A 12,885-nucleotide genomic window follows, 5' to 3' on the forward strand; every position below is an offset into this window, starting at 1 on the left:
CACACGTAGGGATCTGCAGACTTTGCGCATCATGCGCGTGACAGACCTCAGCAACTCAGCATGTTGGCTAATCTACTTTGTTTGCATATACAGTGGTACCTCAGGTTACATACGCTTCAGGTTACAGATGCTTCAAGTTACAGACTCCACTAACCCAGAAATAGTACCTCAGGTTAAGAACTTTGTTTTAGGATGAGAACAGAAATCGTGCTCCGGCAGCGTGGCGGCAGCAGGAGGCTCCATTAGCTAAAGTGGTGCTTCAGGTTAAGAACAGTTTCAGGTTAAGAACGGACCTCCGGAACGAATTAAGTACTTAGCCTGAGGTACCACTGTAAACACACATGGAGCACTACAACATGGCTCCCTCTCTCTCTAGCATCAGACAGTAAAGAGAAAAAGAACAAAGGACAATAGTCCCACATCACGGAACACAGTGACATAAATATCCTGTCTCCGTCACTTCCCACTCTGTGGAGTCAAAACATATACCGTCATGTGATAGACAACAATCCTATGACTGCAATCATGGAGCAGGAATTCTAACAGAAAAAACATCACAGACAACCTGCCACACCTGCCTGAAAACAACATAGAAGTGAATAAATGAATATGACTATGTTGGTCCCATTAATTTCAATGGGTCCACCATGAGTAAAAGTTAGTTGAATACCATCCTACAACTTCCATCAACCCAGCCGCCATGGCCAATGGTCAGAGGTGATGGGAATTGGTGTCCAACAACATCTGGAGAGCAATATATTGACAAGCTCTACCTTAAAAAGAAATAGCAGAGAGGAGCTACTTCCTTTCTATTGCGGCGATAGATAGGTGTACGTCTAGGGCAAATTACTATGGAATTGATCCAGCTGGGCCCAGGTGGTGCAAGGAGTTGCCTGTTTCCCCAACCCCAGCCTAAGAGCATAATTGCTCATACAGATACCAGATAGGGTCATTGCACAGAATGAAAAGTTCATTAAAACTTCCTATATGCGGAGGTGTACCTAGGCTACCTTGTGTCATTGGCAAGAAGATGTACTGACACGCTCCCAAGACCATGAGCCAGAAACTCAGAGTTTGCTTTTTGTTGCCTTTTGTGCTCCACTAGTGACTTCCTCCATGAGCCTCCCATTCTCAGAAATGCCCCCATGTTCTGATTATATATAGCCATGCATTGGCAGGGAAATGGGGAAATAAGATTTTATGGAGCTCTCACAAGCTTCTCTATTAGTAAATGTTGCAAGCATCCTTGATGGGACGGAGCCCTAAATATTTAGGATCAAGGTGCTAGCTGCATATTTTGAATTTTTAAATTAAGGAAGTACTGTATTGCCTATGAAGGCTGAAGTTGAGCAATGAAAATGATTACTTTGATTATTTATTGTCCCTGTCTGCAGTGATTCTGGTTTAAATAACTGCTAAAATGTATGTGCAGCATATATATTTATTACTCAGCTGCTATATCCTTTTGAACAATATGCTCACTGTATCATTTGTTTCTTCTTCTTCCTAGAAGATTTAGGTTTATCTTGAGTGGGCTTGGTCTAGAAAGGCAGCTTATAAGTATTTAAATGAATAAATAAATTAGGGTTGTTGTTTTTTTAAAAAATTGTCACAGTTATTCAGTGGCCATGGATTGCTTTGCTGTGCATCAGTAAGCAAATGAGCAGCTACGGTGTCATCTTCATTCAAAGCTTTTATCCTATATGCCCACCCGTTGGCTAATCTGACTTCTCCATTCAATGGAAGAGATGGACCTATATAAATCGCTGCCTCTTTCACACAGGGCATCCCAGACGCCTAGGTATTCTGCAGATCTCCTTCTCTGTGGGTGGAGAAAGAGGTCCACCTTTGGACAGGGAGTCCACCCTGGATGCCTCCCCAGAGCAGCAATGGAAAAGTCTGCTTCTGTTGCACCTCCAACTATGATGTTCTGAGAGCATAGAGGGCAAAAGGGATATTTGTTAGAGAAAGTTTTGAAAGTTCTCATGTTACCTTGACACATCCCTGGAAAGTGAGGGGAAAGTGCGCCATTCCTGGAGCTGTCCTTTCCCTGCAGCCAACTCCTCCCGCCTTCCATCCTGGCTGATGTGAGATTTGGCAGGGTGGTTCTGCCAACACTGATCCTCACTACCCTAGCTTCCTCAGATTGCTCTCTTCATTGGATAGAAGTTGTAAGCAGAGGGCACTCCCAATGTACATTGGACCAGGTACACCAACCAAAATATTCCCATCACTGGTCCTGCTGCCAGCCTCCCACACTGCTTCTGGCTTCTGAACTATGTCCCTCTGCAAATGCTGTTCCTCATCTATACTGTCCTCCTGCTCCTGGGAAGATTCAGGGCCAGAAGGAGGGGGCAGCTCCCACCATTCCTCCTCAGTGTAGTCCTCCTCAACACGGTCCCTGACAATAAATAAATGTATTGCTTGTGTATGGTGTACTGCATATGAAACTTATCAAGAATGCACCACTGGACAAGTTACTGTAGTTATGTGTTGTTCTTGAAAACCAATAAAATTTGTTGGAGGGGTGGGGGGAGAACGGAAGATGGCAGGATCCCCAGGGCATAGCTGTCAACGTTTCCCCTTTTCTAAGGGAAATTCCCTTATTCCGAATAGGATTCCTCGCAAGAAAGGGGAAAAGTTGACAGCTATGCCTCAGGGATGTGCTGCACAGAGAGCTGGCTTTAGGCCCATTGGCTGACTAACTCTGCATTAGAAACATGACAATATCAGCCCTGCCATCAACTCTATTCACAATCAGTCTTGGACAGAAAGACTTGAATTAAAATATAAGCATGTGGATGGATGTCCTTATTTTCAGTTCTTCCCGTGATTACTTATGAGCACAAGGGCCCCTCTGGCGCAGACACCCACCCCACTTACAAAGACTTCCTTCTCACTGCCCTGATGGGGCAGCTCTGCACACACAAGGAAATGGCAGTGGAGAATTGCCTCTACCACTGAAGTGAACATGGAAGCCCTGGGTTGGCAGAAGCCCATTTCCCAATGGGGATCATGAAGTAATAATAAAACTAATTTCTTTCTCCAGTCTCTTTGTGATCTTCAGTTGCCAAAACAACAACAACAACACTTGACACTTTGGAAACAGAATAATATTTTGTTTAATTAAATAATTTATATGCACTCCATGGAAGATGCCAAGTAAATTCTGGACAGGTTCTACCTGACCCTGTTAACAAATATCAGAAGATAAATAGGAATTCGGTTCTATTAATTTATTAGATAACATGAATTATAAATACTTCAAATCAGATGCTGATTTGTGTGTGGGTTTTTTTTACAAAATTGGCATTTATAAATAATTATTTTAAACTGTTAAATATAAATAAATAGTTTTTTATATATATTAAAAGGAGCTCTCTGTAGAAAAACCAGGTCAGCCTCTGGGATTTGGTTTGTATCGCATCGGGACGCTGGGGTTGTGCCTTCGGCTTCTCCTCTTTCTTTTAACTTCCTCTTTGTTCACCTCCAGCATGACGTCGTAAAATTCAGTGATTGCCTTGCGCTGGATTTTCACATTATCCATCTGATTAAAATGACAAAAATGCATTAGCTTAACAGTTCACGGGGAATTATGCTCTGTGTATATTTAGTGGAGAAATGGCACTTTTAAAAAAATAATGTAATAACATTCCAGAAAGCCTGTGAATGGCAGAAAGACAAACTCAAACGCCAACAATGCAGATGTGGAGCTCCCTTGTTTGTAAGCCCCTTCTCATTCATTTCAGTCAAATAATAATAACACAATCTAAGAAAGCAAAATAATTATGCATCGTTCGTAGGGTCCCATCACCCTCACAGAAATGAAGGGGACAAATGCAAATACAGTGGTACCTCAGGTTAAGTACTTAATTCGTTCCAGAGGTCCGTACTTAACCTGAAACTGTTCTTAACCTGAAGCACCACTTTAGCTAATGGGGCCTCCTGCTCCTGCTGCACCGCCGGAGCACGATTTCTGTTCTCATCCTGAAGCAAAGTTCTTAACCTGAAGCACTATTTCTGGGTTAGTGGAGTCTGTAACCTGAAGCGTATGTAACCTGAAGCGTATGTAACCCGAGGTACCACTGTACACAATAGAGTAATACATGTGAATTAATGAATAGGGGTCAATGACCTACCCTTTATTATTTGTCTGGGTTTTACTCCACACTTTCTCTATAACAGGGGTGGCCAATGTGGTGCTCTACAGATCCCATCAGCCCCAGTGAGCAATGGGGCAGGGATAATGGGAGTTGTAGTCCAGCAACATCTGGAAGGCATCACATTGGCTATCCCAAGGTGGCATGCAGGGCCCCTCCTCCACCATTTTTCCCAAGATAGGAAGGCGTATGAGGCAGTAGCTGACCCAAAGTCCAGTAATTATTATGGCTGAGCAGAAATCTCACCCTAGATCTAAGCAGTCTAATTCCAACATACCACTCATTAAATGACATTGACTGGTCACCAGCCCACATCTTGATTGACAATATCCTTGTAGCATTTAACAATGAAGACAACAACACTGTCTGTTTGTGAAACCGGCTAGAAAACACTGACTGGCTAGAAAACATGATTTAACTTCCTGTGGACCCATGACTGGTACCAAATAAAAATCTGGACTTGTTTAGCTTTCAATGCCTACTTATGCAAGGGATATACTGTATTTTTCTGTCTATAAGACGCCCCATGTATAAGATGCCCCCTATTTGGGGGGACTCGCCAATCTACCCTCGGCACTATCCATGTATAAGACGCCCCCTAATTTTTGACATTGTTTTTTAGGGGGGGGGACCTAGTCTTATACACAGAAAAGTACGGTAATTCCTCATTTCATGCTCCTTTCATGTAGCATCTACTTCCTCCCCCCAACACCAATCAGACTTACGAGGGTTGCCATGTGTCCTCTTTTTCCAGGACACGTCCTCTTTTTCAGGGCTAAAATTTCTTTCCGGGTGGATTTTCTAAATTTGCCAAAATCTCCCTGGCTATACTTTCTGGGTGAGACATAGACATAACTGGTGGCTGCGGACTTGCTTTCCTCTTCTCTTCTCCTGCTCCCCTCAGCAATATATCACAGCTTCTATAGCCTACATATAGTAGGAGTATTTAAAATGAAAGTCGTCACAGCATCCTCTTTTTTGCTCTTCAAAATATGACAACCCTACTTGAGCAGTACTAAGAATTACATGATGGGGCTTTCTGTGATGAACCAGAAGTTGAGCGGGCCTGGGCTTGATGAGCACGTGGAGTGAAAACTGCCTGGCTACAGCTTTGTTTGCCTAATTGAGCTATTTTCGAGGAAGGTCAGGTTAACTTTTTTAATAAATACATTATGTGCAAACATCAGCGCTGATCAGAACCCACAGATTCTGACTTTGACCTGTGTGGCAACCCTGCTGTGGTCAGACTTGACCTTAGGTGAATATCCTCATGTTCCCTATTGTTTCAAATTATCTAGTAATATATAATTGTGTGATGAGCTGCATTGCATTCCTAATATATGGCAAGAAACGCCTGTGATTTTCAATGTGACGTTATTGTTGGCAGAGGAGATTTTCCGAATGCAATGCATCAGCAAGACTGTTGGCCCAAACCATTGACCTGTTGAAGCTTCTGCCAAAAGATTCCTTTAGTCCACATCCTGGTTTCCACAGGGGCCAACCATTGGCTTCAATGAAGTCCACAAGTAGGACATGAAGGCAGTAGGGTTCCCCCGCTTTCTAAACCCAATTTTTAAATACACTTTCCCCATGGGAAAAGTTCTCCAATCCCTTGAATGTTTTAATTGCCCTTTTCTGTACATTTCCCATTCACAGAATAACCTTCTTAGAAGTGGTGGCCAGAACTCTATACAATGGGTGGAGCTACACTCATGGTTTTTAACGTGAAGGAAGGGTTTTGATAACTATATGGGCACATGACATCCTACTTTGAACGTTTGGGATGGGTTATTAAAATGTGACACCAGAGGGTGTTACAGAAAATCCACCAAGATCACCCACCATGTATGATCTTGTTGAGATGCCTCATTGCTGGGATTGGACCAAGTGACCTTCAGAGTCCCTTCCAATTCTACATTCTATGATTCTGTGACCAACATCTCTTTCCTTTTTAGTCACTGCCACTTCATAGCACACCCGTCCTCCTTTGGGAGGAAGGGCAGGATATAAATTTAATGATTTAATTGATTGATTGATTGTTCCCAGTGTGTAACCCATCAGTCCATCCTTCAATAGCATAGAGTGAGCCACATATCCCTCAGATAGACAGACGTTAGATTCAGTGACATAAGCAAAAGGAAGAATGCAATATTACCGGAAGTTTTGCTATCTCAATTAGATCTTTTGCTTTTTTCAAGCTTTCGCTGTAACTCTCTTTATAGACTTGCAGGACTTCTACCAAACTCCTGACGTCCTTTGGATTTTGAGTGCTGTTTAGATTAGTCAACAGGTCCCAGTATTTGGAAATCATCTGAGCGAGCAAGATCTTTCTTTCATGGGCCTGCCAGAAAACCAGCCCCAAAGAGAGAGAGAGAGAATGGATTAGTAACATTTCCCAATAACAGAAATATGGAAAATTATTACATAACATTTATCTCCTGTTCTTCCTTCCAAAATTGCCCAGGGCACCAAACAAGGCACTAAGATGATACAATTAAAAATAAAACAAATAAAAGCATTTGAAAACTTTAAGGGCATCTCAAAACTTATTAAAATATTAAGAGCCCCTAAAAACATTGACAATCAATCACATATCTTCAGATGTACTAAGGTCAAGGTTTCCAGGAACTGTATCTGGAATGTTCTTAAATTCCTTCTGAATGTTAATAATGAAGGCCCTCAGAACCATCATGCAACCAAATTTTCTTATGGCCATTGTTGGCATTAGTGTTGTTATAGCTTGAGTCAGCCATTTGGCAAAAGCCAAAGCAGTGGTGAGCTCCCTTTTGAAACAAGAACGGCTTCTTGAGGGTTTCTCCTGATAGCACCAGAAGCACTCCAGTAAAAGTGATAGATTTCCACCTTTCACTTTTAGTTTACTTATCTCATTATGAAAGAGAATGTAAACAGTACGCCTGATCTACAAAGCTGTCTGGTGATATTGTCTAGCCTTCCTCAATCTGGGGGCTGCTGGGAGTTGTAGTTCAAGACATCTGGAGGGCACCAGGTTAGGGAACGATGATATAGTTCTTGTGAGGGTTAAGTAGTGGGTTAATAGTCCAAGGCCAACTGCTAGGCAGCAACCGACATTTCACGTCAGATGATTGGTGTTGTACGAAACCTGTCCAAATATTTACACAAATTGAGACAATTACCTGTGACCATAGAGCGTTCTTCAGATGAGTCCTGAAAATAGCGCCACCCTCAGCAACATCAGGCTGACTGGTGTTCTGCAATACAAAACGCAAATGTCTCAACCAAACATGTAGCATTATTCAGTTTGGACCATGAACATTCAGGCTCAGCTCCAGCATTTTTCCTCCTTAGTCACATGACTGAGGCCCAGATGTACAGCTCATATCCACCATGGGTGCCAACTTGAATAAAATATTGGGGGGGGGCCACAGGCAACACATGATCACCCACATGATATGGTGCGCACACACCATTTGAATGGCATATATGCCTATTAACTTTGGGAATCCCGGCCCCCTCAAATATTTTATTGGAGGGGTGACAACCTCTCAGCCCCTAGGAGTTGGCTGCTGTGGTATCTACAGAAGCAGTGTGTTAGATACTGTTGAACATTCAGGCACCTACTGAAGACTTTTCTTCCAGCAGGCATTTCAACAAAATTCTGATTTCATCATTTTAACTGTATTATTATTATTATTAAGGTAAAGGTAAAGGTACCCCTGCCCGTACGGGCCAGTCGTGCCAGACTCTAGGGTTGTGCGCTCATCTCACTCTAGAGGCCGGGAGCCAGCGCTGTCCGCAGACACTTCCGGGTCATGTGGCCAGCATGACAAGCTGCATCTGGTGAGCCAGCGCAGGACACGGAAACGCCGTTTACCTTCCCGCTAGTAAGCGGTCCCTATTTATCTACTTGCACCCAGGGGTGCTTTCGAACTGCTAGGTTGGCAGGCGCTGGGACCGAGCAACGGGAGCGCACCCCGCCGCGGGGATTCGAACCGCCAACCATGCGATCGGCAAGTCCTAGTCACTGAGGTTTTACCCACAGCGCCACCCGCGTCTTATTATTATTATTATTATTATTATTATTATACTTGTACACTGCTTTGAGATTCTTGTAATTAAGACTGTTGTAATTAAGTGGCATATAAATTGTCCCCCCGCCCCAGGTTTGAGTCATCTGATTCACTTCAAAGATAACTTTAAAGCAAATTCCCTTATAGGTTTCAGTTTAGAAAGACTGTGTATACTCTGCTTTCACTTCCACGTACACCCCGGATCTTTACTCAGGAGCAGTCTCCCCTCTCCTGATGCCTTCTAAATGTTTTGGACAACAATTCCCATAATCTTTGCTCATTGCCCATGCTTAATAATAATAATACCCCTCCCATCTGACTGGGTTGCCCCAGCCACTCTGGGTGGCTTCCAACATTGTAGTCTGAAACATCTGGAGAAGGTTAGGTTAGTGAATGCTGCCCTAGAGGAACAAACACATTCTGTTGGACTAAATGTGCATGAGTTATTTTCACTTGAATATCTTCTACATTTAACAATATTCCAGTTGCAATAAATTCACCAAGCTGGCAATCTTTCTTCTTTTTTTTAAGTACCGTGTGTCTCACCCAAAATGGACGCCTATTATAACATTATAAAACTTGAATAACAGAACTGACAAGCTTGTATCGACCACTGTAGAGAGATGCTCGACCAAACAGAGGGTAAAGGTATGGCAGGCAATACATTTACAAGGGGCTCCAAGCCAGGAGGGAGCAAGTACGAAGAAGGAGCGGTAGCCAAGGAATCAAGAGCTAGCCTATGGGTGAGGCTTGTCAACTTAAAAGGAAGGAAGGAAAAGGCATCACTTCTGAGGTTTGCTACCCCAAGAGTGAGTCAAGAAGAGGAGGAAAGGAGAGGCGACCGGTGTAACTGAAGAAAGAGGGATTAATGGGGAAGCAAAACTGCTTGGATAAGCAGATCTCAGGAGGGATTTGAGGATGGGGAAGGTTCTAAACTCATCTGAATGGAGAGATCACCAGTCGTCATCTCCCCGAAGGCACAAGAATCCCTCAGGTTTTGAAGGCCCTTGGGATCCATAATGAGGGGGAGCCCTCACACTGATATATATGCACTCTGGACTTTATGGGGAGGGGCACATTATAAATTAAATAAGCAATAAAAGCAGCAGCAACAACAATCATTATAATTAATATAATATTTAGAAAAATATATTACCATGAGGAATTCAGTTTTGTATTGTTTAACGTCACAGTGAAAAGCACTCGATAGATATGAAGCTGTGCTAAGAAAGCTGTTGTGATTATCTTGAGCTAGTCTTAGGAGAGGTGACTGGTTCTTTGAGGGCTGAAGGAATGAAATATGTTTTGGGTGGCAAGTGACCGGTTGTGTTCGCCCACTCCATCTAGTCGATTCCTATTCCTGAACGATTCATTATAAATAAAACCACACATAGATTTGTACCAGCTGTACACGTCAGGCTGATGAATAATACTAAATTGCGTGGTCTTATAAAACACCGAGGATATTTCAAATTCTCTTGTGAAGGCAATGGAAGAAACTTCCCTGCAACTTTACAAGAATCACCAAAATCGGTAAAATACAAAAAGATTACAAAATGAATGACACATAGTGTCATAAAACCAGGTCTTAGCTCTCTGCCCAAGAATATTGGCCTCCTCAAATAAGCCAGAGTATAGGCAAATGAAGAAAAGACAATAAGATTATCAGAAGTTATACTTACGAATTCTCTCTGCAGCTTGCTTATATGTTCTTTCATGCTTTCAAAAAGTGGCCCAGAGGGGACGTGTCCATCAGAATAACTAATAGCCAGAAAGAGGAACAGGCAAATCTTCCAAACCATGGTTCTTGACTCAAAATGGAAATGCTGCTTTGTTGTATGTTTGGATGTCAGCCCCACTCGAGTAGTCTAACTTGGTTGTCAATGGCACTTTGCAGTTTGATCTTAGCCACTCTGGGTGGTGATATTTATACCTGGCCGCTGAACATTTTAATGCATTTTTCACACATTTCAGGAGATGGTGTTAGATAGGAGGCGTGTCTGGTGTTTATTAATAGGCTTGGTTTGTGGGATTGTAGTGTTTAAAGTTTCCTTTAAATGATGAATGGTTCCGCATGATGAATGATTAGCTACGTGTCCAACCTATGGTTCTTCAAGGATCCCTCGAAAGCAAGCCCACACCACCAAGAGGACACAGGAGAATTTCCACATCAGCCCCCACCCCATTTTAAAGGAAACCCTATGCACACTACCCTGAAACTGCTTTAAAACTTTGTGGTGAGGGGACAAGCAAGACAGGAAATTCAGATTCAAAGTGTAATATTGCAAAGCGTATGTGTTAGTGACTGAGATGTGCATTTTTTTTATTTTTTTTTTGCAAACCATCAGAAAGCAAAGAAACAATTGCATGTGGTTAATGGGTCATTTTGACAGGCATGTCGCTTGTCTTCCTTTTTTTTTAGTATTGATTAATGCTGCACTCATCATTATTAAAAGATAAGACCAAAAAGATAATTATTATCAAAAGAAAATACCAAAAAAGGATATATCTGCCTTTCATATCTGCCGTATGGATGATAAAAAATAATTATCATAGAGTTCTTTGCAAAGTCCATTATATCAATATTCCATCTTCACAAGGATTTCTGCTTGTGCAGTGAAACATTCTCCCCCTCTTATCTCCCCACACTCCCCCTAATTCTGTTTTAGGGGTCCTCCAAGCCCTTGGAGCTTATCTGGGGAGAATGCATGGGGAAGGGGGGAAAGTCCCATTTTATGAGCAAACTTATTTCGTTGAAATCACATTATACATTAAGAACATCTGGGAAAATCTATTATCCACATAGTCTCATGAGAGTAGGACAGAATCCCACACAATGGACTTTGAGTTAACACAATATGCCATGTTTCTGCAACTAGAACCAGTACAATTTGGGAAATTTGCTTTGCAAAAATCTGTACGTTAGGCAATATTGCATACAAAAATTGTACTATGAGAAATATGCACCAAAATAAATATTCATGAGAAGTGGATATGTAGAAACCTGAACTTAAGATTGGGCACATGAGAAACTGAGAGGAACCAAAATTGAGATATTCACCCAACTGTAGTGTGAGGTAGGGATGGAGAGAATTCTGCATTTTGGAGCAAACCTCCTCTTTTTGCCCCCTTGTGACCAATGCATGGAACAGATGGTTGATCTGTGGAATGAGCCATACAATCAATAGACCCAACAGCATATTTGGCCCATACTATACTTACAAGGTGGTCTGAGGGCTTCCTCTTCCTTCTTTTTTAACGTATTTAACATTTTAAGCTGCCCAGAGGAGCTCTGTGGCTGTGCAGTGAAATATCTCTTGGAAAATGTGGTCCTGGGAAGGGCCACTTGTCGCACTAACGCTGTGCCGACCCTCACTCTTCAAAAGGAAGATGCAGAGGGACATATTGCTTGTTTAGCCAATGCCTTAGTTGTGCTTAGCCATGTGCCTCTCATGTACCTGTTGCATCTTGTAACCTGTGCCTTACCCGTGTACCGATCTGATTTATGGGGGAAAAAACACCTTTGGCAGAAACCAGATTGGGAGTTCAACTTCTTCATCCAGCAATGAGGACCAGGACAACTGTGTACCATTTCACCATATTTTTCTCTGTGTCAAGATAGGACTCTCTGCGGTGGGCTGGCCTGATGGACATAGTGATGCACTGAGCAGCGGGTAAAGTGGAGACAGTCATTGTGTGGAGTGATTTTAAGCAACCTGTGGGTGAGACCCATAATAAGTACACAAGAGCACACCAGGTTTTGCCAATTAAGCCCACAAGTAATGCCATTGAACAGCTTCTCACTGCAGTCTCGCTCTGGAGGTCTTTTATACCCGTATGGCCACCTTAAGGTCAGTGACACAGGGTCTTAGGTGCTTGGAATACCAGCCTGCTCTCTTGTCCACATTGAAGTTTCTGATGTTAAGAAACTTCTGTTGTAGGTGCTAAGCTGGATTTTTTTCTTAGTATAACTGTATCAGAATAATCTTGTTTGGGATACCTTCTTCTTTCCATGTTAGGGAAAGCTATTCCTCCCCTGGTTGCAGCAAGAGCAGAGAAAACAAGGTAGGGTCCTTTTTAATGAGTGTATTCATTCATAATAGCGAGAGACAAAAGAATGCAGCAAGCCCTGACAATGGCATTGCTCCCACTGGACTCCTCCTCCTGCTTCCTAGCAACAGCACCTCCCTTTACGGTGGCCGCTCGTGGCCAATTGTCTCTGAGTCCTTTGTTCCTGCACTCTTAACGAACGATGAGTTCTGGGAAAAGGAGGGTGGGTCAGAAATACTCTCCAGTGACAATGTGTCAGTTGGCTGCCCTGCCTCTGTCTCCCTCTGTTCTTCTAACACTTCCGAACTCTTCTGTTCTTTTGTCTCTGAGCTGTGACCTTCCTCAAACCTCTGCTGCAAATCAATGCTGCATTCACCTTCTCCTGCAGTGACAGGAGAAGGGGGCGGGTCTCCACCATTCCTCCTCCATCTCTCCCTCTTGGGTCCAATCCCTGACACCTAACTGTCGGTTTGCAAGCCCTCTCCACAGAGGCTGGCTTCTCTCACTGTCCTCGGAGCTTGCATACCGGTAACCTCCTCTGGCTGACATCCAGACAGACCATGGAGATTTTGATAGGCGACATTTTCCCAAGAGTGGGTAAAATGCACACACACCCTTCTCCTGCT

The 12,885-nt window shown here is 42.9% G+C and overlaps 1 protein-coding gene across 1 annotated transcript; it reads right to left on the bottom strand.

The window, feature by feature from the left end:
- Nucleotides 1–3,098: 3,098 nt before the first annotated feature.
- IFNG (interferon gamma) lies at nucleotides 3,099–10,080 on the bottom strand. Its single transcript, XM_083399195.1, has 4 exons — nucleotides 9,892–10,080; nucleotides 7,316–7,390; nucleotides 6,316–6,501; nucleotides 3,099–3,547 (listed from the first exon to the last, which is right to left on the bottom strand). The coding sequence occupies exons 1-4, from the start codon at nucleotides 10,009–10,011 to the stop codon at nucleotides 3,398–3,400; spliced, it is 531 nt and encodes a 176-aa protein (XP_083255321.1). The 5' UTR covers nucleotides 10,012–10,080; the 3' UTR covers nucleotides 3,099–3,397.
- Between the last annotated feature and the right edge of the window lie 2,805 nt (nucleotides 10,081–12,885).

The sequence above is a fragment of the Podarcis tiliguerta genome (genome assembly GCF_965153285.1).
Source record: "Podarcis tiliguerta genome assembly, chromosome: 10".
NCBI classification, from domain to species: Eukaryota; Metazoa; Chordata; class Lepidosauria; order Squamata; family Lacertidae; genus Podarcis; species Podarcis tiliguerta.